This window comes from Capronia epimyces (genome assembly GCF_000585565.1).
Source record: "Capronia epimyces CBS 606.96 chromosome Unknown aczIQ-supercont1.9, whole genome shotgun sequence".
NCBI lineage: Eukaryota > Fungi > Ascomycota > Eurotiomycetes > Chaetothyriales > Herpotrichiellaceae > Capronia > Capronia epimyces.
In genome coordinates this window covers 476,874-503,756 of record NW_006912912.1, presented here as the reverse complement: position 1 = coordinate 503,756, position 26,883 = coordinate 476,874, and the positions used below count along the sequence as shown (strand labels likewise).

The window sequence follows — 26,883 nt, the reverse complement described above, 5'->3', positions numbered from 1 at the left end:
TAAACGTGGGCAGACTGGGAAGTAGCGATGGCTGTGCAGCAACGTTGACTTGGAACCAGTGACTGGCACTGCGAAGGATCAGGACCAGCTTCCAACAATCAACAATACAAGCGCAGCTGCGCCTGTTTGGTGGCCTGGCTGGCCTAGAGATGTTCCCAATCCCAGGTGTCCCTCTTCCATGATCAAGTGCAGATGGCGTACGCCAAGAGAAGTAAGTCTACCCCGAACCCCCCCTTTAGAAAAGAGGGTGATGCCGCCCTATACTTACCCCTGGTAAGTGCCTGGCACCCGCGAGCTAGGTGAGAAGGCACCCGTGACTTAACCTGGGCCGTCGTGGAGGCTAAATTCATTGGCGCCGCGGCGCCAATAAGTAACAGTTGACGTACCAGCGGAGTCCTTGTATCACTAACCATGATTGGCTGTGTCCTAGCTCGTCCCTATAGATATGAAGAGTCTCAAAAGCAGCGTCGCGACTTCGACGCTTTAGGGTACGCCTGGTGTCGCCGTCTTTAAATTTCGCGCCAGTCCCTGGACACTACCATCCTAGCATGTCAAGGCGAAGCCTAAGATGTCTGGAGGAAGCAGGATGCCGGGGCGGGGTGCTCGGAAGAGTATACGCAGTACGTACAGCTTGGTGGGATAAAAACGGTAGCATACAATGAAAGGTTGGATGTTTGCCAGAGAGGCCCGACTGACCCTTCCTTCGGGGAAACAAACCCCCCGTGACATCGCAGGCGCCTTCTATACCAGAGACGACGGATAGTAAAGCCTTTCAGTGCATGGAAGAAAGCTTGAAGCGAGGAGAGGCCAGTAATGCTTACCGTAAGCTCACACGCGCATGGATCCACCTAGGCCGATCAGATAGGTATATCTTCCTCGGATCGTCGTCGCCTGCACGGCAGTGTGCCTCAGGGTACACCTCTTTATGGCGGCGTTTCTTAACAAGGAGGTAGTTATCAGGGTGTAGAGATCCGTCTTCGTAGTCTAGCCACGGGCGTAGTGAAGCTACATCGTAGATACGTGCTCCTTTCCCCAACCAGAAAGGTGCGCGTAGCAAAAATGTGGCAGAATATCCGTTATACCCCTTCGAGCTTGACAGAGGGGATGAGGTGTGCCAGCCCTTTGTCGACACGAGCATTCGAACCAACAAAAGAAGAGGCGTCTTCCTACGTCTTCTCGTGCAGGTACTTTAAAGAGAAAGGCGTATAGTCGTAGACATTTAGACCCTCCTCCCGTGTCGGGTCTGCACGATGGTCTTGAGTCTAGACTTGACGATACGGCAGCCTTGCTGCAGTGCACGGTACAGGCATCGCTGTGAGAGGCAGGCGGTAAAGCGTAGTATTTGGAACTCTCCTCCATCCCGTCAACATATCAATGCGACTGCTGTAGGAATGGCTGGTTTTCGGGGTGTTGTGGCCTCGGGGGCTTACTTTCCTGCTGGAACAAGACGGTGTACACAGCATGTTTGGCAAAGAATGTCCTCAGGATTTGTTGTCTTTCTTTACCTGTGCCTGCTTCTTTTGTTGCTGGGGACCTTATACAACTGTAATCCCAGCTGGTGAATTGACGTCGTTGCTAGGCATACTTGGACAGGTATTCGGCTGACAGAAGACTGAACATGGTCCTAGCTATTTTGGAGCATCATTGATACCACATAACCAATACCGTGCACACTTCACTCACGAGGGATGGCGTAATGGGGCGCCGATGCGAGATTAAAACAATCTGGGGATCTAGCCTGCATTTCTCAGGCTGACAGGCGCAATTGTGATGAGGCTTCTGAATGACGCCGGGGGAAATCATCATGGTGCCGTGGCCACCAAAGAGCGGACGTGCTAAATCAGCGGACAAGGCTGAGGAGCGTGGCTCAGACCACTATTGCATGGCCAGTGCTTAGAGTTATGATGGCAGCGAGGATCGACATCAGTAAACAATAACAGTGCTTAGATGTCCTTTGGAGGAATTCAGACACACAATTCAACTTGCCGCAGGCTCATAGCATCCAGCATCCTGGCCTGACCACCGTGTCTCATGTGTTGCCTCCCCTCCCGGCACTTGTTCCGTCGGGTCTGATTCACCGAAGATGCCGGTACTTACGTAGTTCGGTCAGATGCAATCTCCCCCAGAGTGCTACCTTCTACGTAATGATGTCAACCTGGGCAACTGCGATGAAGTGGCGTCACGCGTGGTGGTGGAAATATGCACACAACATTCAACACAGGCTCTAAAAAAGGGGGTAGGGGTAGTGGGTAGGGTTGGGAGCCCATGCCTGTATAGGTCTAGTTGAATACATTATAGGACTAGCTCTTCCCAAATAGAGACTAGAGCGTTTAGCGCGTATATCGCTTACTCCGGACACCTTGTCTCGACCCTCGACCCATTATTGTTCACTCGCGCCGTTCTTCATCCTCCCTACTCGTACCAGCTCCTCCGCTGTAGGAACAAGCTCCTCCGCTGTCGCCTAGGAGCTATCCAGCTATACGCCTACCTGTCAGACTCACCTGAGCGCTACATGGCAGGTCATGCCTGGTCATGTCCTGAAGCTCAGGCACCATGGGATAACCACGACAAACAAATGCCTCAACCTCGCAACCTCAATCTTGCGAGACTGTCAAGATCTCACGGCACAGCCGGTCGAGGCCTACAATGAAAGTGAGGACTAGTATTCTCTACCAACAGCCAAATGGGTTAGCAACGGCAAAGGTTGCGCCCGCCCAGCAAAGCCCCGGTTTGCATCCTTCCCCCTGCGTCAAATGCCAATCCTTCCATCACGTTGTCTAGGGCCTTTGTCTCTGGTCTCGCCGTCTTGGCCCAAGCGATGTTCTCCTGAGAGACCGGTCCTGACTCCTCACTGAGGCCTTCCCCACTTTTCCCAGCGCGTCCATTGTCAGGCCTGACCACGGCAGAGATCGTCGGTCTCGACAATCTGGCAAGGACAATGCGTGTGGAGATCCCCAGTGGGCATTGTTTGTTTCACAATTCCTTTCGGCCCCGGTAATTGGGGACCTGAATGGTGCCAGCGTTCAATGTCTATGCGCTTGGTCTGTTTAATTATATCTCATCCCATTCCTCTGCTGCCTTTCTTTCTTGTCTGTCTTTCGATTCTCGGTCGGTTCATCACGAATTCAACGGTCTGCGACTCCCTCCTTTCGCTCTTTCGACTCTTGCATCCCACCACATTCATTTGATCCCTGGAGGATACACACTCTCATTACAATTCCCCCAACTCGTTCCTGTTCCGCTCCTTTCTAGCCGAACTTGAATACCACATTCTTTACCACAAAGAAACCCTACCAAAACACCACCATCATGTTCTCTTTCAAGAACCTTTCCGTTCTGGCCGCCGTCGCTGGCGTCGCTTTTGCGCTGCCCACTCCCGCGGAGGATTCGGCCCTGGTCGAACGCCAATGGCGTGGACATGGGCACTGGCAACGCCCCGACAACGTGGTCTGGGTCACCGTCACTGCTACCGCTGATGATGCTTCCATTCCTACCGCCACCGCCGCGGCAGTTCCCGTCAGCACACCCGCGTCCGTCTCCGTCCCCGCCGCCGCACCCGCAACCCCTACAGCCGACACTTCCGGTGCAACCGGCTACTTCGCCATCGTCTCGAAATGGCGCGCGGCTGGTGGCCTCCCGGCCTTCACCCAGGACAGCACCCTCGAGGCCAACGCTCTGAAAACTGCCACGGACAGCGGTGGCGCACTGAAACATGAATTAAACCCCGGGACTTTTGCTCAAGTCCTCGCCCCTGGCACAGATGACGACAACTCATTCCTGAGTTCCTACGTCGGTGGCTGGCTCTGCGAGATCCCTACGTTGCCGGGATTGAACGGAATTTGCGCGACGCTCGGTCAAGGCTGGACTCATTCTGACACGGGTCATGCAGACATCCTGACGTCTACATCTTACACGAAAATTGGTTGTGCAAATGCAGACGGCATCTGGGCGTGCGACTTGTCGTGAACGTTCGAGAGATATGTCCGCATTTTCAGATCTTAAGATGAGATGGAATGACGATGAGCCGAGTTGAATTAGATGATTGAGCCGAGTTGAATTGGTGGATGGATTGGTGTTTCGCTTCATATTTCAGCGATATACGGACGATATCATACTTCGTATATTACCTTTAAGCTATTTCTCCCTTAGGTAGAGAGAAGTAGGGAGAAAATAAATGATTGAGGACTTGAAAACGTTCGAGAGAACTACATAGTAGAAGTAGGGAGAGGAAGAGAGAGAGTAGAGTAATAGTAGGGTAGGCAGTAGGGATGATACATATGTATTGTTTTACGTGATAGAGTAGTGTACAGTAGGTAGTAGAGTAGAGTAACCTAGGAGGCGGTAAAGGTAACCTAGGTTATTCCGAGCCTACGTACGCTATATAGAGGTAGTAATGAATTACTTAGTACGAAGGACTATCAAAGAATTAGGACCAATTAGGACCTCGAGATTGGAGAGTCGATTTGGCAGGCTAAATCAAGACGACTTGGACGACAGCGATATCGATATCGATATCGACCATGTCTCTCCTCGAACATTTTGACGAACCACATTTGAGGCTCCTGAGGTCTTAGGAGCCTCGTCTTCCATCCTACCCCTCTCCCAACCTGGGTTCTCCCTCTCACCTCTGTTCACCCTGATGTGTTCTGTCGTGCTTCAACTTCGACACCGCCTGGATCATCTCCCCCTGACTGCGTTTGCCCCCTATCCCCCTCCTCCCCCCATCCCCCGCGATGTTAGACCCAGTCTGGCAGCCCATTCCGAATGACAGGGAATCATTCAGGCTACTCTCTCTCCACGCTGGCGGAGCAAACAGCCCAATCGAGGCTACCCTCATCGTGGCACGGCTGAGCCAGCCGCCACACTATGAGGCCCTGTCGTACAATTGGGAGTTGGCGCAGGTGCCGCATGAGCCATTCCCGGCAAACATCAAAGTCAACGGAGAACATGTTATTTCCCTCCGGCCCGATCTCGCCGCCGCTCTCAAGACGCTGCGGTACCTTGACGGTCCGAGGCTTCTCTACGTGGATGCACTATGCATCGACCAAGAAGACAAACTCGAAAAGACTCGGCAGGTCATGTTGATGGGTCAAATCTTCCAGACCGCAGGCCGGGTTCTGTCTTGGCTTGGACCAAGTGATGTGCCAGTGGCAACGGATCTCTTATTCGAAGCTACGACAAAGGTAGAGCCGGACGATTATGAGGTCGACTCTGGGGTCTGGAGAACCAGCCACGTGTGTTCCCTATCGTCGGAGTTGACCTCGTTGAAGCAGACGATGATGAGCTTGATTGAGAGACCGTACTGGCGCCGTGCATGGATTGTTTAAGAGTGCATCCTCGCTAAAGACGTCGTCCTCTGCTGTGGACATGCCTCTGCCTCTTGGGACAAGTTTCGACTTCTCTATCTGATGCTCCTTGGAAAACGACCCGACTTTCACGCCTACACGGCAGGCTACCTGACGAAACATATTACACGGTTCGACCACCTCGCGGCGCAGAGGGCCAACCGGGACAAGTACCCGGTGCCTCTGGCTACAATCGTCAATTCCTTCCAATCGTGGGAGAGCACAGATGCTAGAGACATGGTCTTCGCATTCCTCGACTTGATCGCCGAGTCCCGAGCGGACCACCTGAGACGTATTCAAGCAGACTACTCACCCAGTGTGTCCGTGACCGAGGTGTACTTCCGTGCCTGCCATGCCTACCTCCTCGACCCACGAGCACGTCCTCACCGCGTCCTTGACCCGCTTCGGCAGATGCTCAGACTTCAATCAGAGGACATCTTGTCAGAAATCATCAACCTGGTCGATCTGACCGATCTGTGGTGCGAGGTCGAGTGGATCACGGGTAAGTTGCCGGAGGTTGATACGAAGCTTAATGAGAGCAAACCGGGGGCCGCATATCTGGAGTGCCACCAAGTTGATTTCGCCCGGTTGGTGAAGAAGCTCGATGAACTCAAGCGTGAAGCGCCGAACCACTCGGAAAATCCTTAATCAAGTCGGGGAATTCTTGAATTGCCCACAAGACCAAGCTTGACCTATTTCCTATTCGTAAGGCCGAGATCACAAGACCAAGCTTGGCCTATTCGTAAGGCCGAGATCGCCACAGTTCCCAGGAACATCCTATCTATCTATTATCAACCGGCCTTTATCCGACCTATCTAGGCAGGAGTAGGAAGGTCGGACGCGAAGGTAGCCTCGCTGGCAAGACTGACCCTGACCTAGATCACGAAGCACTACGGAACTTATTACGAGGTCTAGGTAGAAACGACGGATTAGGCCCGAGTGTTATACGGATGCTTTAACGTAGTAAATAACAGCTAGATGGTCAAATGTACAACAGAAGAATACGCATGCCTGTAGAGAGAGGTAGAGATCAGGGTTGACTTGACACTCTCGTCTCTGCGGAGTGAAATCTGATGTGAGTGATAATGCTGTCACAGGTCCATGGGTAAGTTCGTACTGACCGTATACCGTATCTAGACTACGACTTGCGACTATGTTGCTCTATATCATTATCCTGTCCAACCAATGTCCGTGTTGAGCGACTCAGCCCAATGTGATGTACTTATTACGTGGCCCGCTCTGTGCCCAGGCAGTCTTCAGGATTCTTCCCAGACCGACACGGTAAGCGCAATGCATGTCTTGATCCCATTCAATCAACATGACGTTGTACATCAGGCACTTGCCCGGCTGATCCGAGAAGATGGGCAGCCAGGCCACCAGATCGATCCCTGCAAACTGGGCCTCCGAGAGGACAATGTACTCATAGCGCGACGAGCTATAGCGCTGAAGTGGAAGATCCTCTCCGGTGATGGTCACGACACCGACGGGTTGGCCGCGAGCGTTGCGGATTTGGTATTCCTGAGGCCGCAATCGTCCGAGGTCGTGATCTGAGATCTGGTCGGTGTCGACTTCCCTTGTGCCATGGCCATGGCCATGGATGTGGCTCCTTTTCACCAGTCTGTCGAAAAAGGAACACGAGGTCCAAAACTTCAGCTGCGCGCTTGTCTGGGTCGGGGTTGCACCCGCACCCGCCCCAGCCGTTGCAGGAGGTTCGAACGGAGAAACCCAACTGGTGCTTTCGATCCCCGGGCTGAAGAGATAGGGCTTGATGCCGACGCCATATCGATTCACCAGCTCAGTGCGATGGACATTCCATTTGATGATGGGGAGAAGACCTTCCGCCCCGTGCCTCCCCTTGGTTTCCTCGTACGAGACTTTGCCTTCCCAGCCAGCCCAGGCCCAGCTGGCAAATCTTTCATTTCCGCTTCGTCTGCGGAGTGGTGCCGATGGTTGCCACAGAATTGCCGCATCGAGGAATGAGACCGGCAGCCCTTCGACCATGTCCGTGTTCAGATCCAGCATGAAAATCTTGCTGATGCCGCCGAAAGCTCGCAAGACGTCTTCTGGGAAGCTGAGCTCTCTTCCTGTGTATTCTGAGACGATGTCTGCATAGCGCTGGAAAGCCGGAAGCCTCTGGAAGCCCGATTCGATTGCGCGCTTGATTGGACCGCCTTCGCCTTCGCCTTCGTCTTCGTTCAGGCCTAAACTCGATAAATGCTTCAACCGTTCATAAGGTGCACTCTTGTTCTCTGCCAGAGTATCCTCGCATTCGACGACAGTAGGGCATTGCCAGAGGACCTGGTCGTCAAAGAAAACGAGGAACCGTTTGGATAAGAGCTGCTCCTGGTACGTCCATGCCCTCAACGACCACCTCGAAGTCTTCAGATCCGCCGGCAATGGCATTGAAACAGCAATTCCGATCTCTGGGCGCAACCGCTCGTAGAGCTGAGCTCTCGACCTTGTCCATGGTCGAACCCCAGGGAGCCCAACATTCGCATCGTCACCCCCTGCAACAAGGGTGAAAAGCGCGGCTCCATATACCAGGTGCATATCCTGAAGATGAGCTTCTTTATCTTCTGCATCTTGAGTTATACACAGTGCATCGATCCAGATATATCTTTCTCCAATGCTCTTCACCACCTCAAATGCATCCAGGAAGGTTTGCGGAATCTCGGAGATATGAGACCCCAAAGCCCCAGGGCTGCGTAGATGATCTTCATTCTCCCGAGTGAGCTGCAAGCTCGATGCCTCTCCCCAAACATAGCTTAGCGCGACGTACCGGGACGAGGAGGGTTGTCGGACAACACAGGAGGTTATGACATCTACAAGGCGAAGGGAGCGTAGTTTACCATCCGCGTTGGGTAAGTGAAACCCATTGCACGTCACGCCGTGTGATGCGACGCATTCAGAGATCCACGCCTTCAGCACGGGTAGATGAATTTGAGACTTATCAACCGTCCGACCCGAAGTGACTGAAGCTCCAGCTAAAGACAACGCGACGGGGTGTAGTATCATGAAATCGGCGTTATCTCGCTGCATGGGAAAGGGTGGCGGGCTGAAATGCATCCTCACACATGGCCCGACATTGATTCCTCCCCTGGAAGATCGTGCTCCCATGTTCGCGATTTCAAGGAAGCATTTGACCGCTTCAAGGTGACGCTCATAGCGAGAGGAGCGGAAACAATAGAGAGGAGAAGGTCTGACTAGCTCTGCCCCCGCCGTATATAACAACTTACAGAATTTGCAATGCATCGCCGCCGCTTTGACCCGATAGAGTGATATTGCTAGTTTCGATGGTACGAAAAAACCTGTCAAGTTGGACATCCAAGATCCAAGTCCTCGGCAGCCAGTGCAGGTCGCTTGCTCGCCTGCAGTAGAGTGTTCGAAAGGCAGCACAGATTCCACGAAGTCAAGTCCGCTAGACTCTTCGTCGTCAACAATTGTCGACACCGTTAGGTCTTCGTCGTCCGATAGGTCATCAAGTTGAACTCTTGACCGCGCCAGGCCTCTAACCTCATGTAGATAACGGCGCTCTGTCCAGCGCAGCAAGTTCAGCGCCGATCCACAGTTACCTCTTGAACATTGCCCACAGATGCAAAAACAGACCGAAGAATCAGAAGAGGGCGCGTTCCTAGCCATGACTTGGGTGGCTTCGGCGGGATTTGGGCCATGTCCATCCAGTGCGCTCGCAACATTGCCCAGTCTATCGCCGCGTGACGTTGCAATGGAAACTGAGGCATTCGAATCTAATGCTTCGAAAAGAAACCGTAGACTGTCGCCGTCGTCTAGCACTATCGACCAGTCCTCCAACCTCCGCATCAGCACGGCCAGGTCTGCCTTTGAGTAGTGTAGATGGTAGTGTAGATGTTGCAGTACATATGCAGCTATGTCAAGCTTGTCCGGATACTGCGGAGCATCTGCAGCTAAAGTTGGGCCACGCATAGTGTGTCAAAAGACTTGTTGGACGGTGGTTCTCGGTCATCCACACGGAGGCCCGTCAGGCTGAGGACACGATGAAGTAAGTCGTGAAACCTACTGGTCAGAGTAGCTAGTAAACGTGGAGTGTCACGGTAAGCATGATTACACCAAGAGATGGGACCGGGCAAGCAAGGCCGACGTGGAGGGTAATGGGTGCGAGGTGCGAGGTGCGAGGTGCATCGCAGCGATGAGGAGGGTGAGTTGTCAGAAAGGCGGCATGCATTAGTGCCAGGCAACCTGCGTGAGCTCCAAGCAGCTTTTCCATGTACTCATCTTTAGCTGCCAAGGACTGTCTTGTGTCGACCTCACTCGACTGTCAATCGAAGTGACCAGTGACCCTCTTACCTGCGGCCACAATGTATATCTTTACCTTGAAGTAGTACCTAATGCAAGAGCAGTAGTTGTACATATACGGATATATACAGAAAGTATAGCAAGAAGTATCCGTACAGAGGCAAGGCTTGGCATACGTCAGTGATATCGCCGCCACCGCAAGGCTTCGAGATCCTTCTCATACTGTACAGTCAGGACTCAGTAGTAGTGTGACTGGAGGCACATGTATCAGGAGACTACTCTGGACCAGACCCTTTTGTCTACACTCACTCAGTAATGCCAGAAACCCATTGCCTTCAAGTTGCCAATTGACCGTGCTATCCCGCACACTGGTTTGAGTATCTCTACCCAGCAACCAACCCATCCCAAGACTCAAGATACCATGTCAAGTCGCTCCCAAGACGAGAAAACAGTGCGGAATTGGGGCTTCTCGCATGTCTTCACATGGACCGATGGACCGTAAGTCTCCCTCCACCACCACCGTCAGTCTTGGTACTGCGCCAAAGTGCCGGATCCTCCTGTCTTTTCGGCATTCCTCTCGTGCCAACGTCCGGCCCGGCCTGAGAGACCTTTCTCCTCTCACAACCTGACCGGGCGGACCCTCTACTGACAAGGAATGCAGCCACGCGCATTATCCGCCTCACTCGCATTCCGGACTGACCACCCATCTGATCCGGCGTGGGTCGTTGACCATCACATACCCACGAGACCCGACTCCCACGAAGGAGACCTTCGGTGTGGGCGCCAGGATCGATGTCCCGGCGGGGAAAGTCCACGAGGTGTGGATGGGAGACGAGGGTGCGTACTATGCGTCCCACCGACCGACCGACCGTATGGTCTAGACTCGGGAATGGCTTCCATGGTCTGTTATGCCAACGCTGACTCTCTCCTCCCTTGCTTGACAGGCTGCGAATACGTGATTGGAGAGTAGGAGGAATCGACAAGAGTCGCAAAGGGCGAATTCAAAACATGGGCCATGACGACATGACGAAGGGTGTTTTTACATGGTTTGTTTTCAGTTCTGGTATAAAAAGCCTATCAACAAGCCCAGGTGAAAAAGCACGTCGTTCGCTCTCCCCTCGCCTCTCGCCCCCAAGGGCACTTTAGTAGACTCTCTTGAACGGTGGCACGGCCTTGCACTCGGCCTCGTCCAAAGTATGAGCGGTGACAGCTCTGTAGCCCAGGTTGACCTTTCCGTGCGGGTCCTTCTGCCACGAGAGCGTATGCTTCATCCAGTTCTCGTCATCACGCTCTGGGTAATCTTCACGGGCATGCGCGCCTCGGGACTCCTTGCGGTTGGCGGCCGAGGCGGCCGTTTGAACTCTGTACACACATGGTCAGTAAACATCTCAAACGACAGGTGACGGAAATACACGTACGCGCAAGTCAACAGGTTCCTCAATTCGAGGGTTTCGACAAGATCCGAGTTCCAGATCATGCTGCGGTCCTTGATACCGACGTCGGCGAACGTCTGGTCGACCTCATTGATCTTCTTCACGCCTTCGTCCAGAGATTCTTGGGTTCGGAAGACGCTGACATCTGTCTGCATCGTTCTCTGCATGGCATTGCGGATCTCGAAGGTGCTCTTGGGACCATCCGCCGTGCGGATCTTGTCGAGCACGTTGATCGAATCCGCACCAGTATCGGCGGCAAGCTCCTGCTGGCTCTGACCCGGGGTGAAGTTGTCACGGATCGTGTGCGATACGGCTCGTCCGAACACGATCAGATCGAGGAGCGAGTTGGCTCCCAACCGGTTGGCTCCGTGGACCGACACGCAAGCAGCTTCGCCGCAAGCAAAGAGCCCAGGCACGACCTCGTCTTTGCCCGCATCGTCGACGCGCAGGACTTCGCCGGTGTACTTGGTGGGAATACCGCCCATGTTGTAGTGCACCGTCGGCAGGACCGGGATCGGTTGCTTCGTGACGTCGACACCAGAAAAGATCGAGGCAGTTTCCGAAATACCAGGCAGACGTTCGTGGAGAATCTCGGGGGGCAAGTGACTGAGCTGCAGGTAGATGTGGTCTTTTTCGGGACCGACACCACGACCCTCCCGGATTTCTAGAGTCATCGATCGAGAAACGACGTCGCGAGAGGCCAGATCTTTCGCCGTGGGCGCGTAGCGTTCCATGAACCGTTCGCCCTCCGAGTTCAGCAGGTAGCCACCCTCACCCCGGGAACCTTCGGTGATCAGACAGCCGGCGCCGTAGATACCGGTCGGGTGGAATTGGACGAATTCCAGATCTTGGTTGGGAAGACCAGCACGGGCGACCATGGCCATACCGTCACCGGTACAGGTGTGGGCAGAGGTGCAGCTGAAGTAGGCTCGACCGTAACCGCCCGTTGCCAGGACGGTGTTCTTCGCCTTGAATCGGTGAAGAGTGCCGTCCTCCTGATTGTAGGCCAGGACACCCTTGCATTCCCCGCCTTCCATGAGCAGGTCCAGGGCGAAGTATTCGATAAAGTAGCTGGCGTTGTGGTTCAAGGATTGACCGTACAAGGTGTGCAGGAGGGCGTGGCCAGTCCGATCGGCGGCGGCGCAACACCGGTACGCTTGTCCGCCTTTGCCGTACTTCTGTGACTGACCTCCGAAAGCTCTCTGGTAAATCCGCCCGTCTTCCGTCCGCGAAAAGGGACAGCCATAACTCTCAAGTTCGATGACGGATCGGGGGGCTTCGCGGGTCATATAATGGATGGCGTCCTGGTCGCCGAGCCAATCCGACCCTTTGACTGTATCGTACATGTGCCATCTCCAGTCGTCCTCGTGCATGCTACAACAGAGTCAGCTCCAAACCGCCGGAAATCATATAAGCTTCACTGACTTCCCCAGGGCCGCATTGATGCCTCCCTGTGCCGCCACCGTGTGACTCCGAGTGGGAAACAGTTTGGTCACGCATGCTGTCTTGAAGCCTGCTTCCGCCAGACCGAAGGCCGCTCTCAAACCTGCGCCGCCGGCTCCCACGACCACCGCGTCATACTCGTGATCCTGACTCCGTCAGCCACACCACCCACACAGAGGTTATTCGGTCGTCTTACAATGACAGGGTATTTTGAAGACACAAAAGGCGAAGCTTCTTTAGCTCGTAGCGTCTGGTTGGTAATGATCCGGGCTTCAGAAGGGTCAGTGTCGGTCAAGAGAGAGTATTTGGGGTATCATTCGTACCGGCAGGGCGCGTAGAGGAGAAATATCTCTTGGATTGCCTCCAAGTTCGAGAGAGCTGTAGGTCGGATTAGTTTCGGATCGGGGCAAAACAACTCTCGTGCCGTACCTTGGTGGAGGGAGTCAGGCTCCGCATGATGCTTGAGGAGCTCATCTTGCACAGCTTCGAGTCATCTAAGGCTTGAACGCAGAGCGGAGAGCGCACACAGCAGAGCGATACCCGGAAAGAGATGGGCGCAGGAGGCGGTTCGGAAGATGAAATGAAGGGAAATGGAGGTCGTCAACGACTTAGCTCAAAATGGGTGACCATCCAGCGCTGCTTGTCGAAGGACCGAGCATGGCGGTTTTGCCCGCCGTCATCTTCGACCAATCACGGCCGACCTATTTCCATCCTATTACTATATCCCTCACGGAGCCTCGTTGCGCCTAGGTACCTAGGTAATTAAATACAACTGATCATATCCGATAGCGGTGCCAGTTCTCGCGCATTCTTTGGAAAGATCGCAGGCCACGAAGCAACACGAGCAGATCTGCACAAGAGCCGCCGAGCTCGAGTGCCCTCTTGCTGGGGGCAAGCCATTCACCGAGGCAGCGAAGAACTTGGTCTAAACAGGGCCGTGAGGCTCCGACCATGTACGTGGTACAGTCGTTGGGTTTGAATTTCATTGATATGTCAACCATCAGCTCTACAAACGACCGCCTGACCGGGCGCCCGTGATGCGCGAACTCCGAGCAGATGCAGCTCTCCAGAACAATCCCGAAACCCATCTATTAGTTGTATTGTGCGTACGCGCTCGTGCTGTTCCACTTGAGATTGCCTTTGATCACCTTGTCGACCGCAGCGAGGAAGTCTTTCTCGGTCGCCACTTTGCGCCGACTTCGGATCGCGAACATTCCCGCTTCTGTCGCAACACTGCGTAGTTCGGCTCCGGTAGCATTGGGACAGAGTCTAGAGATCAGCTCCCACCTGATGTCGCGCTCGACGGACATGCTCTTGGCGTGAATGCGGAGAATGTTGGCTCGTCCATCGAGATCGGGCAGGGAGAATTCGATTTTCCGGTCAATTCGGCCCGGCCGCATCAAGGCAGGATCCAGAGTAGAAGGTCGATTGGTGGCAAACATCACCTTGATATTCCCTCTCGAATCGAAACCGTCCAGCTGAGTGATGAGCTCCAACATGGTTCTTTGGACCTCGTTGTCGCCGCCCGCTCCGTCGTCAAATCGAGCACCACCAATAGCATCGATCTCGTCGAAAAAGATGATGCAAGCCTTCTTCGTCCGGGCCATCTCAAACAGCTCGCGAACCATCCTCGCACCCTCACCCACGTATTTTTGGACCAACTCGGATCCGATGACTCTGATGAATGTTGCGTCGGTCCGGTTAGCAACTGCTCGGGCACACAGTGTCTTCCCGGTACCCGGGGGTCCATATAGCAATGCGCCTTTGGGGGGGTCGATTCCAAGGCTGACGAATCGTTCTGGCGACAGAAGCGGCATCTCAACCACCTCACGGAGCTTTTCAATCTGTTCTTTGCAACCGCCGACATCTCCGTACGTAACATCAGGTTTATCCTCGACCGTCATCATCGTGACACTCGGGTCAATCTTGGGTGGCAACGGGAGCATGATGGAATATTTCTGTCGATCCACGCCAACACGCATTCCCTCCTCGATGTCCGTAGGACTGACTCGTTCTCCCAAGTTGACAACAAACTTTGCAATCTGCTTAACGTTGATGACATATTTGGGTTTGTCAGGATCCTTCTCGTCTTGGATGATCTTTGTACACCGCGCGACTTGCAAGGGTTGTTCTTCTGACATGCGTTGGCGATCGGCAGCAACGTCCCAAAGATGCGGAGGGGCGAGGCCGGTATCGGACTCCTGTAGACAAGTCAGCGTGATTCAAGACGAGGCAGGAGCAGACGCTTACCTTCACGCCGATCTTCTCATTGACGCTCTGTTGTTTCTCCTTGATCTGCTTCTCGAGCTTCTTCAACGCCGACGCATAGGGTGCGGCTCCGTATGTCCTCAGAACCTGAATGTCCCTGTTCTTGTCAGTACAGTCCCCTCAGGTGGCGGCGGAAGGCCTCACTCTTCTGTTAGGGGTGTGATCTTCTTCTCTGGCTCTTCGTCGTCGGCATAGTTCTTCTGGTACTTCTCCCAGCTTGACCCTGTGGCACTGGGCATTTTCGGAGGACACGGTGTGGGTGCAAAGGCCGCTCGGGGAAAATCGAGTAAAAGTGTCAGTTCCAAATATCACTCCAATGCTGGAAGATGGCGAGGTGGGTATCGTAAAGGGTGAAGGGGGAAGAGGTTTATGGAAACGATGAGATGGCGAGTGTTGACACAGTGGGAGCAGCAATGATGCTGGACTCCGTAATCGCGCGGTGCCTGGGGACCAGTTAGGCTGCACTTGCGGGCGAAGTGATTGCCACTAGAACGACAGCCCAGTGCCGTGGCCAGTACTGCGGACCAACAGCAGCCCCTCGACCCTCTCCAACTTTCGCGTCTGGAAATTTACCGTATGCCTGCTTCATTCCCAAACTTGAAGTGAACTTGTGCGGACAAACTCTACGAAGGCCACTGCATTACTCCGTGACAAGCCTGCACAAGTCACAAACCCGAAGGTCCTCCTCGCCCAATCTAAAGCAACCATGGCCACCGCCGTGGGAAATTTCCAGGGCACCGCAGGAAATGCGGCCTTCAAAGTATGCGGTCTCCCTGTCGAGGATAGAATAATCCATGCTGACATGTGTGGCAGGATAAAGAGAAGCCCATGGCTGTACGGACGGCCAACATCCTGGCAGCCCGTGCCGTGGCAGATGCTATCAGAACCTCGCTGGGCCCACGAGGAATGGACAAAATGATACAGAATGGCAAAGGGGAGAATCTTATCACCAACGACGGCAACACAATGCTGAAAAGTATGAGCGTCATGCATCCGGCGGCAAAGATGCTGGTCGATCTCAGCGCAGCCCAGGATATTGAGGCCGGCGACGGAACGACGTCTGTGGTGGTCATTGCCGGCAGTCTCCTTGGGGCGGCAGACCGACTGCTCGCCAAAGGCGTACACCCTACCATTATCTCCGAGTCATTTCAGAGGGCTGCAGCTGCAGCGGTCAAGATCCTAGACGGCATGTCACAACCCATTTCACTATCTGATCGGACGACTCTCTTACAAGCAGCCTCTACGTCCCTGTCTTCCAAAATCGTGTCGCAGCATTCCGGATTGCTTGGCCCCATGGCGGTCGATGCGGTCTTGAAGACCATTGATCCCAAAACTGCGGACAACGTCGATTTACGAAACATCAGAATCATCAAGAAAGTCGGTGGCACGATCGAAGACTCTGAAATGATCGACGGTCTGGTTCTCAATCAGCAGGTCATCAAGAACAGTGGCGGCCCTAGCAGGATAGAGAAGGCACGGATTGCATTGATACAATTTCAACTCAGCCCGCCGAAACCCGACATGGAGAACCAGATCGTGGTGAATGACTACAGACAGATGGACAAGATTCTCAAGGAGGAGAGGACATATTTGTTGAACATGGTGAAGAAGATTCAAAAGGCGAAATGCAACGTGCTGCTTATCCAGAAGTCGATCTTACGGGACGCGGTCAACGACTTGTCACTCCACTTCTTGTCGAGGCTGAAGATCATGGCGATCAAAGACATTGAGAGAGACGAGGTGGAATTCTTATGCAAGAGCACAGGATGCAAGCCCATCGCCAACATCGACACATTTAGCGAAGACAAGCTGGGCAGCGCTGATTTAGTCGAGGAAGTCCATTCCTCGGGCGCACGGTACGTCAAGATCACCGGCATTCGATCAGCACCACAACAGAACCAGACTGTCTCGATTGTGGCCCGCGGCGCCAACACGCTGGTCCTGGACGAGGCGGAACGCTCCATCCACGATGCTCTCTGCGTGATCCGATGCTTGGTAAAGAAAAAGGCGCTCATCGCCGGGGGCGGTGCTCCTGAAATCGAGGTGGCTTATCAACTGGCGAGACGCGCTCGTGAATTGACGGGCACGGAGGCCATATGCTGGAAAGCGTTTGCGGATGCGATGGAGGTGATTCCCACGACCCTGGCGGAAAATGCCGGTTTGAACAGCATCAAGGTGGTGACGGATCTGCGACATCGACATGACATGGGAGAGAAGAACTCGGGCGTCAGCATTCGAAGCGGTGGTGTCAAGACCAACATTGCCGAGGAGAAAGTGCTGCAGCCGCTGCTTGTGAGCACCAGTGCGATTGAGCTGGCAGCGGAGACGGTGAAGATGATCCTGCGGATTGATGATATTGCCTTGTCACGGTGATGGGGGGCACGGCTTGAAGCTGGATAGAAGTTGAGATAACCAAGGGCAATGCTGGATCAAAAGTGTACTCTGTAGTAGAACCACACGACGCATGGCGAGGCTATGGAAATTGAATTCATATACCCGACTGCTCCGTTGACTTTTTGACTTGAATGTGCTGCGCAGTATTGTTTGTGATGGGTTTGGTATTAGACTACGGAGTACGGAGTACTCTGAAATTATATTTAAATGTCTCGCCATTCCTGCAGACACTTTCCTAAGCCCACTTCAAGGTTTAAACCCACCGCTTGAGCTGCACTGCCTGCATCTACTTTAATTACCTATACTGTACGTGTAGACTGCAGACCACCTTCCTCGAACTCAGCTCTCCGTAAATACGGCCTGAGGACTAGATGTCCCGGGTCCAAAGTCCAAAGCAAACCCAAGCAGTGTTGTTCTTCCACGTCTAATGAATCCAAGACTACGCCCATGCAACCGGTGCCGGCGCTACATGGGCTGGGGATATCCTGACTACCAGGGTTTGAATATTATGTCCCTATTCGGGATCCGTATAACTAAGGTACATATACATATATTGGGGTGCGTTGCATGCCGCGGCATCCAACGTCCAATGTCGCGGCCAAGGCCTATGGCAGATCAGTCCTAAGGCCCCCAAGCCCCAACCCTGCAGGACCGGAAGAGCTGATGCAGGAACAGACGTTCTAGTAGTAGTGTCGGAGTCAGGGTCATGGTCAGGGTCAGGGTCTGGGTCAGAGGCTGGGTCTGGGTCATCGAGTGCCTCAGCTCAGCGACTCGACTACCTATATCCAACGTACCAGAGTAGATCCAGCCAACAGATACTCCGCACGACACCGAGGGAGGACCTGGAAGCGCGGCGACCTGGCGCCACAATATTAAATGGATGCCGAGCTCCGACGACAGACAAAGACGAGCAGAGCATCTGCGACAAGTATCCGGACTCCGTGCGATCCAGCATTCATCTTGGACTTTGTGAACTTCGGGGGACGGGGGACAGGCTCGTTATTATTTGCGGCCTACGAAGGACGGAGTACCCAGGTACCCAAGGTACTAAACCTAACCCTAACCCTAACCCTAAAACTCCTCCATGGCTGTGCACGCCGCGATCACGTGTCCGCCTCGGAGCTGGGTCGGCGAAACTTTAGACCGACTACACCCCTTCCCTTGATCTGACACGACTGTAGACTGTAAACGTAGACTGAGCCCACAGGCACGGCCACTCGTCAAAGTGTACCCGTGGTTTCTGTACAAGGCATCTTCAATTGATGGGGTATCTGATATCTGATATCAACCGACAGACCGGCATTGAATCGGCCCAAGCCGCATGAGAAATGCGATACTGATGCACTATCTCTGTGCGGGAGGAAGAATGCCCTGGGAGACTGTTCTTTGCATCTGCCCTCCGATAACCCTTACAGCCCATTTGTGCGCAACCCATGCCCGACGATCAAAACGCCTATATAACCTCCCAATTGGATCCAAACAAAAAAGCAATGCCACTCAGGACAGGCACACGCAAGTGGTCAAACCGGAATCTACCACGCGCAACGCCTCCCTCCCGGCGCCCAAGGCTGGTCATGGCGATGGCAACATCATCAACGCGCCGTTCTCCACGACGCCCACGCCTCACATAGGCGTTCCATCGGCACAACCCTAAGATATCTGGTACAGCAAATAGAAGAGCAACACACGTCAAGTCATCACAGAGACATAGTCTTCGGAACTCTGGGAGCCGTTCATGCAGCGGCCTCGGCCTTCTTGGGTGTCGCCTTTTTCGTGGCCGTCTTCTTTGTGCCGGTCGCCTTCTTGGCCGGCGTCTTGCTGGGTGCGGGGCCCTTCTGTTTGGTGACCCTGCCGGACTTGGTCTTTTTCAGCACGGGAGGGACATCCTGAACAGCGGGCGCCTAGAATAGGGTGAGCATCAAGCGCATGAAAGGAGGAACGGGACCACTTACGGACGCATCAGTCTTAGTCTTTGTCTTGGGCGCTCGCTTTGTTGCAGTGTTGGCTTTGGGCTTGGCGGCGGCCGCCTTTTTGGGAGCAGCAGCCTTCTTGGTCTTGGAGGCAGCACTGGCAGCCTTGACCTTGGGAGCAGCCTTCGTCTTGGTGGCTTTGGGCTTGGCATCCTTAGCAGCCTTCTCCTTCTGTGGTGGGGGTCAGCAGGCCGCTGAACGGCAAGAGCTCGGAACACTGACCTTCGGGGCCGCAGGCTTCTTCTCAGCCGGCTTGGCTTCCTTCTTCGCCAGCTTGACGGGACCAGAAGGACCTAGAAACCACGGTCAGTACAGCGTCCCCTGCGGGACAGTGAGGCCTGCATACCCTTTGGCTGTTGGAAATCGCCCTTCTCGACACCGGACTTCAAGGCCTTGTTGAACAGAGAATCGAACTGTGTCTCGGAGGTGACGGTGATGTTGTTGTTGGCCTTGACGTACTTCTTGATGGCCTGTCGACTGTGCGGGCGTTAGCATCAACCACTAACCAGAACATGCCTTGGAAGGCGAGGCGACGCGGAGGTGCGGGCCTGGAACGTACCTGCTACCGTTTCGCTCCTTCAACTGTATATCAGAGAGGGTCAGTAAGTATATGAACTTGTACTTGTTATGGTACATGGCGTGGTGGACAAAGGCCACCAGGGTGTTGACATGCCCCGGCCCGTGAGGGCGACATGAGCAGACCACGGGAACCACAGGTGTCGCAAACGAAATTGGCTTACGTTCAGGATAGCCTCCTTGATCATATCTGGCATACACGGTCAGCACGTCCATGCGACAAGGATAGACCAGGCTTTGCGACAATGCAAGCGCGTCCTTGGTGGGCAAACCGACCTTTGTAAGAGGCATGGGCAGGGGCGGCAGCAGGCTTCTTGTCCTTGACTTCCTTGCCCGAAGCAGCGGCTTTCTTGGGAGGCATTGTGATGGTGTAAGTGCGACTGAGTAGCTGAGTTGATGACTGAGAGATGCTAGACCGACTCGGATGCGACGGGTGGGCAGGTTGGCACGGCGAAGAGAGTGAGTAGATGGGTGGATGGGCGACGGGCAGTCTTTCGCAGCGCGCGGGCGGGGGAGGCAGCGGATGTTTATACCTCGCATGTGACGCGGTTGATCTGAGGCCCACGGGCCAATCAGCGCCTCCGGGCCGCAGGCGGAATCTCGACTCACCAAAATCATAATCAGCAAGCCGCAAAATGGTATTTTTCTGATTGCAGTGTCATTATCATTCACTCTTTGTCGCGGCGCTGCCCAGTCTGATCACGCGCTGCACACACCAACCCATCCTGTGTCTGTTTCCTCTCTCTTTTTCTCCCTCTTCCTTCTCTTCCTCCTCTCCCTTTTCCTCCCCCCTCCGCCTCTTTCCCACTCACCATGTCTTCCCTCTGCCCTCTGCTCTTCCGTCATCTGATCTGTTGTATGATCTTGTCATGGCGCGGCTTCTTCTATAGTAAATACAAGGCTCGTGCCTATCATCAAAACTCTAGGAGGCCGCCGCTGCATGATATAGTACCGCATCGCCTTTGAGTTGACACGTAGAGTACGGGCTACCGTGATTGAGCCATGAGCGGTGGTGTTTTTCTGTGCCTGTTGCGTCGTGTCGTGTCGTAACGTACGTGGCTTCTCTCAGCTGGACTAAGTGGCAGTAGCAGAATTCAGGCACCTATGCTCGGCACAATAATATGGTCCTCCACAGGCATTGAAAGAAAATCGAGGAGCATGCTGCCCTCTACGGAGTACATTGATGTGTGCTGTTGTGTTGCATTCGGCATTCGTCATTGCGAGAGACAAAGGCGAACTGACTCGCAGAGGGTTGGGGAGACCGTGGGTCAAACTCCAGCCATTGGCGTTGCGAGCACCTGACCTCGCCGCCGTCGCCGCCGCCGCCAATGAGTCTCCGCGATCATGTGAGGCCTGCTAGGATCGCATTCAAGTCCAGCACACTAGTGCCCAGTCTGTTCTCATTATAATTTATTATTGGCAGCTTCACGTCGTTCCGCATTGTTCGAGTTGTGTGCAGTGCGCTGGCACTCCCTCAACTATAATCCCACCTGGTGGAGATGCGAGCCCGCTTCCTGAACGCCCTGCTATGAGTGTACGCCATGTTGCGACCCCGCCGCCTTCGTCGTTGTCGTCAAACTTGAACCACAAGCTCTCGCCTTGTGGCCACCATGTATCTCCTGCAGCCTGCTGCACTTCATCTCGAGATGTGTGTTTTCGCCTTGGACTCCTTTTTCGTCTTGACTTCGTCTTTCTTTTTCTTCTTGGATTCGGCTATCTTCTCGTCGTGCTTGCGCTTCAAATCTTTCTTCTCAGCCTCCGTCTTTGGCACGGCCTTGAAGAATCCTTCCAGTCTGGATTGTTGCGCTGTTTTAACATTCTTCTGCAGTTTCTGTGCCGCACTCCGGACGCGATCTTCGTTGAAGCCCTTGTCATTTACGAGGAACTTGACGAGACCTTCCACATCCGGCGCCTCCCACTTGAAGTCGCACTCGGGGTCCTCGGCCGACCGAACGTCAGGGCGGATAAAAAGTTCCCTCGCATCTTTGTATGGCCAATCTTCTGGCAGCGTGTATCTCTTCTTGGGGTCATTCTCGATGAACTCGACTACCTTCTCAAGTGAGCCATGCTCGCGGATGAGCTTCAATGCAGTATTTGGCCCAATCTTGGGGATGGGATCCACGTAGTCGCAACCCAGGAGAATACACATGTCGATAAACTAGTCCAAGTCAGCTCTCGATGGCACGTGAAGAGCGTGGCTGGTGTCTTACCTGGGTCCTGTCCATGCCCAATCCCTCCAGGGCTTTGTCGAGGTGGATTTCCTGGATAGGCTCCTTTCGCTGTTCACTGAAGGTCAAGTGTCGCAGTAAAATCGGCGTGTTGAAGCATAATGTGTCCATGTCTTCCGATGCCGCCGCATACACCTTCCCGGCGCGCGCCAGGACCGCACATTGTGCTTCCGCCTCGGTGGGAGCGATAATGTAGGGGATTCCCATCAACTTGAGCAGTTTTCGACACTCCTCATTGTGCTCTCTGGTCACCCTGACAGTCCGTCTTGAGAACTTCTCAACTTCCTCCGCAGTCCCGGTTTCTTTTGCCTCCTCGTGTTGTTCACTGGCCTCGTGTTTCCGTGCAAAGCGCTTTGCCAATTCGCCGGACTTCAGTTTGGGCGGGGCACCGTCGAAGACGTAGAGTGGTTTGATACCGTTATCGACCATGCGGAGAGTGCGGTAGAACATGCCCATGAGATGCGACGTGGTTTCCCCCGTGTCGGACATGAGCTGTTGGCCATCGGAACGAACTGCAATCAGAAAGCTGTAGATGCTCATCGAGCTGTTCGAGTCAGTGGACGTCCGAGCCGGAAACAAGGAGCAGGTCCATACGCATCCTGCAGGAATATGTTAGCTCCCTCCTCGGAGGTACACGATTATGCACTCACGATAGCGACCTTCCGGCCAAAGTGGTTCTTGATTTCGCCAGTCTTGATGGCGTCAGGCGCCTCCTCTGCGATGACGTGGTACAGTTCTGCACAGAATCAGCGACCATTGAAAAAGTGAGGCATTACAGAAGTAACATACGCTTGATACCCATCGCTGTGGCGTGACAAGGCTGTTGCAGATCGGTTGGTGTGGGTGTTGCAAAGTTCCCTCTCTCCTTGCAAAAAGCGCCGGGTTGGAGTCGCGTAAAGTGATGAAGAACGCGTTTCTTTCGCCAGAGGTACGGTGATGACGTGGGGCGCAGAAGGACTACGGTGGACTCTGAGGTGATGAGATGCAGAAATCATTCCCTCGTGAAAGGTCCAGAGTACAATGCCGATGGCGACGACTCTAGGATTGAAAGGGGTATGTCTGATGTGACTACTCCGTACAATTGGGCCTCCAAACCCTTGGTCGATGTTTACAGCTTTTGGTGAGACCGCGTCCACGTCGTTGCATGACATCTTCGGCCGACATATCTCTTATACTCCAGTAATGTCCACTCCGAGGCGTCGGTGATCCCCGGCTTAGTGTCTACCCTCTCGATTCTCCTACCTTTATTGCCAACAGGTCGGCCCAGACAGGTTTCCAATCTCTTCCAACGATGTTGAGTCGGAACATGTACCGGCAAGCTGCGCGGGCGCGCTTGATCTCAGCCGCCCGACCTCGCTCCCGCAGACACGCCAGCTCTGCCGCCACCTTCAATTGGGAGGACCCTTTGGACTTGTCCCATTTTCTGACGGAAGAGGAGCAAGCTATCCAGGAGACTGCTCATTCTTATTGTCAAGAACGCCTGTTACCCAGGGTGTTGGAAGCATATCGCAAAGAAGACTATGACAAGAAAATCCTCCAAGAGATGGGAGAGCTAGGCTTGCTCGGTGCGACAATTCAAGGCTATGGCTGCGCCGGAGTGAGCAACGTTGCTTCGGGGCTTATTACGAGGGAAGTGGAAAGGGTGGACTCGGGCTACCGGTCAGGCATGTCCGTTCAGAGCTCCCTCGTCATGAATCCGATCTATGAGTTTGGCACGCAAGAACAAAAAGACAAATTCCTGGAGAAATTGGGGAAGGGGCAGCTGGTGGGCTGCTTCGGCCTGACCGAACCCAACCATGGTTCCGATCCAGGTGCAATGGAAACCACTGCCAAACCACACCCAACCAAGGAGGGCTATTACTCTATTTCCGGCGCGAAGACCTGGATCACGAATTCACCAATCGCGGATGTCCTGGTGGTCTGGGCAAAACTTCAAGAGACAGGCAAAATCAGGGGCTTTGTGATCGAGAGAGCAAAGTGCCCTCCAGGTACTCTGGAAACACCGCAATTGAAGGACAAGAATGGACTTCGAGCATCCATCACAGGAATGATCCAACTAGACGAATGTCCGGTACCCAAGGATAATATGTTTCCAGACGTCGAGGGACTGAAGGGGCCTTTTGCTTGCCTCAACTCTGCTCGACTGGGCATTGCCTGGGGGACGATGGGTGCGCTTGAAGATTGCATCAGCCGAGCCCGGGAATATGCCCTGGAGAGAAAGCAGTTCAAGAACAATCCCCTCGCCAAATACCAGCTCGTGCAGAAGAAGTTGGCAGACGCATTGACAGATGCTGCCTTCGGTCTAGCCGCCGCCTACCAGGTCAGCCGGTTGAAGGATGAAGGCAAGGTCAGTCCAGAAATGATTTCCATGATCAAGAGACAGAACTGCGACCGAGCCCTGGTGAACGCGCGACAACTGCAGGAGATCTTTGGTGGAAATGCTGTCAGCGATGAGTATCATATTGGTAGGCATGTTGCGAATCTGTTTGTCACGCAGACATACGAAGGACAGAGCGATATCCACGCGTTGATCTTGGGGAGAGCCATTACCGGAATCCAGGCATTTGCGTGAGTAAGGCACATAGGACTGTATTCAATATTGTAGGAAAGTCAATGGAATAGCCACCGACGACACCGAGCCAACGGTGTGGGGTTGCAAAATACAGATGGTACCGTACTGCGGAACAAATATCTCGAAAGTCAGAAACGGACGCCCCAGGGTCGAGGACGATAATATATTGGTAATTTTGTCTCCGTGCTTGGTCATATGGAGTAATGACAGGCCCCAAGTGGCAAGGTTGCAGCTGAGAAATCGGAGCGCAGCGGGCACCCGATCTAGTGTAAGGCGAAACGCTGGATTTGCCAGGTGCTTCTATGATGCCAAGCTTGGGCTCTGACCTGAGGACTGCGCTTTCGGCTCGATGGCGAGAGGTGCTCTTCTTTCACCACCATCACTGCAACAACAACCGCAACGGCAACGTGACAAACATTTGACGCACAACTTCACCATCCCTGGGATCTCCTTCACTCCCCATCTCCCTCCTATAACCCAACTTTTTTCAACTCTCAGGTTTGTCTTGCTCATCCCTCTGCCATCTCTGCCCCGAAGTTGACTCAGATTGCAGCCCCACGTCAACTCGGTTTTCAACCACCTTTTCGCAGTCAGCACTCTTCTGTCCTCACATCCTTCAACTTCTTCAGCCATGGCGTTGAAACGTATCAACAAGGAACTCACAGATCTCGGCCGGTGAGTGCCTCCTCTTTTCCGAACCGCCATATCAAAGGCAATTCACGATCGACCTGATAAGGTCGCTGCGCGTCATGGCAACACATGCTGACAAGGAGCGATTGCAGTGACCCTCCTTCATCATGCTCAGCTGGTCCCATAGGCGACGATTTGGTACGTCCTCCATCTTGATGATCCGCCTGGACCGTCTATCTGACACGTTCCAAATCCGGGCGTGACAACCTTCAACACAATTCGCTAACTCTTCACTGCAGTTCCACTGGCAAGCGACCATCATGGGTCCCGTACGTGACCGATCCTCTGAGCTTGACCCTCTGGTCAGAATCTGTACTGATTCATATTGCAGGGTGACAGCCCTTTCCAAGGCGGTGTCTTCTTTCTATCAATCCACTTCCCCACAGACTACCCGTTCAAACCGCCGAAAGTCAACTTCACCACCAGAATCTACCATCCCAACATCAACTCAAATGGCAGCATCTGTCTGGACATTCTCCGAGACCAGTGGAGTCCCGCTCTGACGATATCCAAAGGTGAGGACTGCCATGCCCGTAATGCTGAAGCCGACGACCTAATCTGTAAAACAGTCCTTCTCTCCATCTGCTCCATGCTTACAGACCCCAACCCCGACGATCCTCTCGTCCCGGAGATTGCCCACGTCTACAAAACCGACCGCGCCCGGTATGAAGCAACTGCCAGAGAATGGACGAGGAAGTTCGCCATCTAGTCGCTGTGGAACATTTGAGGGGCGGCTAGTCGTTGCTCGGCCGTGTCAGGCCACGGGTGCGGTGCAACGGCTGCCAGATATGATTCGGCGCAGTGGGCGACAAGGACGAGGATCATGAACGCGCGCGGCGGATGAGAGAGTACCACAAGCATAAACACTACGGATGCAATGGCAGCAACTGGGAGAACGGGCGTAGACCTGAGGCTGTGCTCATGTCCAACAGCACGATTTGGGATGAACTATTATGATGCATTACAGCTATGGGCATGCTTTAGGGATAACAACGGTGCTTTTTTGCAATCCAGCTCATGTTCTGTTCAGGTCCAATCTCCTTGTGAAAACACCACCAAACGCTGGTGCCTGGAACTCCTTATCGTCGCGCAACATCAGCCCAGCTGTGACGATAAAATGTGAAACATGGTAGAACCTAGGCAGAGAGTCACCCCAGACCATTCATTCGATCGCTTCGGGGACCCAATAGGCATGTCTCGTCGGCGTGCGCAGCCAGGTGGCCCGACGTGCGTAGGCTGTAGGTTGTAGGTTTCAGGCTGCAGTGTGCACACTCACGTGCCTGCGACGTGGGAGCGTCGGTAGACTGTAAGGGGGCTCTCTGAGTGGCCTGATGCGGTGGCAGACATGGTAGACATGGTGTCGAAGGGATCCTAAGGATTCATGACGAGAAGCCTTGCAGGAGCTGAAACAAGGAGCCACAGCGGCAACCAGAAGGCAAGGAAAAGGCGAGAGGAAAAGAGGCCGCAATGGTGACTTTCTGGGCCGTTTGGGGCTTTGTCAACCTCCTGGCGTGTTTCACCAACTGCCATCCACCTCGCATCGCGTGCAAATCATCTTGCCCAAGACGTTTCTCTGTCCATCCGCCATGCATTGTATCCGGACTCGATTCGGTTCCATCGCTGACGAGGCGTCTGGCCTCCTAAGCCCGGAGGTTCGCAACGCATTGTCACGACTCAAGTGTTGCGCCCACC

At 53.9% G+C, this 26,883-nt stretch overlaps 12 protein-coding genes across 12 annotated transcripts; 7 read left to right on the top strand and 5 right to left on the bottom strand.

Moving 5' to 3' along the window:
* Positions 1–3,309: 3,309 nt before the first annotated feature.
* A1O3_09169 (uncharacterized protein) lies at positions 3,310–3,966 on the top strand (the record flags this gene model as incomplete). Its single annotated transcript, XM_007739265.1, has 1 exon — positions 3,310–3,966. The coding sequence occupies one exon, from the start codon at positions 3,310–3,312 to the stop codon at positions 3,964–3,966; it is 657 nt and encodes a 218-aa protein (XP_007737455.1).
* A 767-nt stretch (positions 3,967–4,733) lies between these two features.
* A1O3_09168 (uncharacterized protein) lies at positions 4,734–5,327 on the top strand (the record flags this gene model as incomplete). Its single annotated transcript, XM_007739264.1, has 1 exon — positions 4,734–5,327. One exon carries the CDS (start codon positions 4,734–4,736, stop codon positions 5,325–5,327), a length of 594 nt encoding a protein of 197 aa, XP_007737454.1.
* An 81-nt stretch (positions 5,328–5,408) lies between these two features.
* Positions 5,409–5,993, top strand: A1O3_09167 (uncharacterized protein; the record flags this gene model as incomplete). The annotated part of the gene is made up of 1 exon (XM_007739263.1): positions 5,409–5,993. One exon carries the CDS (start codon positions 5,409–5,411, stop codon positions 5,991–5,993), a length of 585 nt encoding a protein of 194 aa, XP_007737453.1.
* Positions 5,994–6,548: 555 nt separating this feature from the next.
* Positions 6,549–8,384, bottom strand: A1O3_09166 (uncharacterized protein; the record flags this gene model as incomplete). Its single annotated transcript, XM_007739262.1, has 1 exon — positions 6,549–8,384. One exon carries the CDS (start codon positions 8,382–8,384, stop codon positions 6,549–6,551), a length of 1,836 nt encoding a protein of 611 aa, XP_007737452.1.
* A 1,654-nt stretch (positions 8,385–10,038) lies between these two features.
* A1O3_09165 (uncharacterized protein) lies at positions 10,039–10,498 on the top strand (the record flags this gene model as incomplete). The annotated part of the gene is made up of 2 exons (XM_007739261.1): positions 10,039–10,115; positions 10,279–10,498. 2 exons carry the CDS (start codon positions 10,039–10,041, stop codon positions 10,496–10,498), a joined length of 297 nt encoding a protein of 98 aa, XP_007737451.1.
* Positions 10,499–10,759: 261 nt separating this feature from the next.
* A1O3_09164 (succinate dehydrogenase [ubiquinone] flavoprotein subunit, mitochondrial) lies at positions 10,760–12,967 on the bottom strand (the record flags this gene model as incomplete). Its single annotated transcript, XM_007739260.1, has 6 exons — positions 10,760–10,979; positions 11,036–12,424; positions 12,476–12,639; positions 12,690–12,763; positions 12,817–12,871; positions 12,923–12,967. 6 exons carry the CDS (start codon positions 12,965–12,967, stop codon positions 10,760–10,762), a joined length of 1,947 nt encoding a protein of 648 aa, XP_007737450.1.
* A 617-nt stretch (positions 12,968–13,584) lies between these two features.
* A1O3_09163 (26S protease regulatory subunit 7) lies at positions 13,585–15,000 on the bottom strand (the record flags this gene model as incomplete). Its single annotated transcript, XM_007739259.1, has 3 exons — positions 13,585–14,694; positions 14,744–14,858; positions 14,906–15,000. The coding sequence occupies 3 exons, from the start codon at positions 14,998–15,000 to the stop codon at positions 13,585–13,587; spliced, it is 1,320 nt and encodes a 439-aa protein (XP_007737449.1).
* A 467-nt stretch (positions 15,001–15,467) lies between these two features.
* Positions 15,468–17,134, top strand: A1O3_09162 (T-complex protein 1 subunit delta; the record flags this gene model as incomplete). The annotated part of the gene is made up of 2 exons (XM_007739258.1): positions 15,468–15,521; positions 15,575–17,134. 2 exons carry the CDS (start codon positions 15,468–15,470, stop codon positions 17,132–17,134), a joined length of 1,614 nt encoding a protein of 537 aa, XP_007737448.1.
* Positions 17,135–18,888: 1,754 nt separating this feature from the next.
* Positions 18,889–20,062, bottom strand: A1O3_09161 (uncharacterized protein; the record flags this gene model as incomplete). Its single annotated transcript, XM_007739257.1, has 6 exons — positions 18,889–19,056; positions 19,108–19,296; positions 19,348–19,418; positions 19,472–19,602; positions 19,685–19,891; positions 19,974–20,062. 6 exons carry the CDS (start codon positions 20,060–20,062, stop codon positions 18,889–18,891), a joined length of 855 nt encoding a protein of 284 aa, XP_007737447.1.
* Positions 20,063–21,337: 1,275 nt separating this feature from the next.
* On the bottom strand, positions 21,338–22,731 carry A1O3_09160 (flap endonuclease 1; the record flags this gene model as incomplete). Its single annotated transcript, XM_007739256.1, has 4 exons — positions 21,338–21,859; positions 21,912–22,528; positions 22,576–22,665; positions 22,719–22,731. The coding sequence occupies 4 exons, from the start codon at positions 22,729–22,731 to the stop codon at positions 21,338–21,340; spliced, it is 1,242 nt and encodes a 413-aa protein (XP_007737446.1).
* Positions 22,732–23,220: 489 nt separating this feature from the next.
* On the top strand, positions 23,221–24,501 carry A1O3_09159 (glutaryl-CoA dehydrogenase; the record flags this gene model as incomplete). The annotated part of the gene is made up of 1 exon (XM_007739255.1): positions 23,221–24,501. One exon carries the CDS (start codon positions 23,221–23,223, stop codon positions 24,499–24,501), a length of 1,281 nt encoding a protein of 426 aa, XP_007737445.1.
* A 631-nt stretch (positions 24,502–25,132) lies between these two features.
* A1O3_09158 (ubiquitin-conjugating enzyme E2-16 kDa) lies at positions 25,133–25,900 on the top strand (the record flags this gene model as incomplete). The annotated part of the gene is made up of 5 exons (XM_007739254.1): positions 25,133–25,176; positions 25,284–25,329; positions 25,431–25,460; positions 25,523–25,706; positions 25,761–25,900. 5 exons carry the CDS (start codon positions 25,133–25,135, stop codon positions 25,898–25,900), a joined length of 444 nt encoding a protein of 147 aa, XP_007737444.1.
* Between the last annotated feature and the right edge of the window lie 983 nt (positions 25,901–26,883).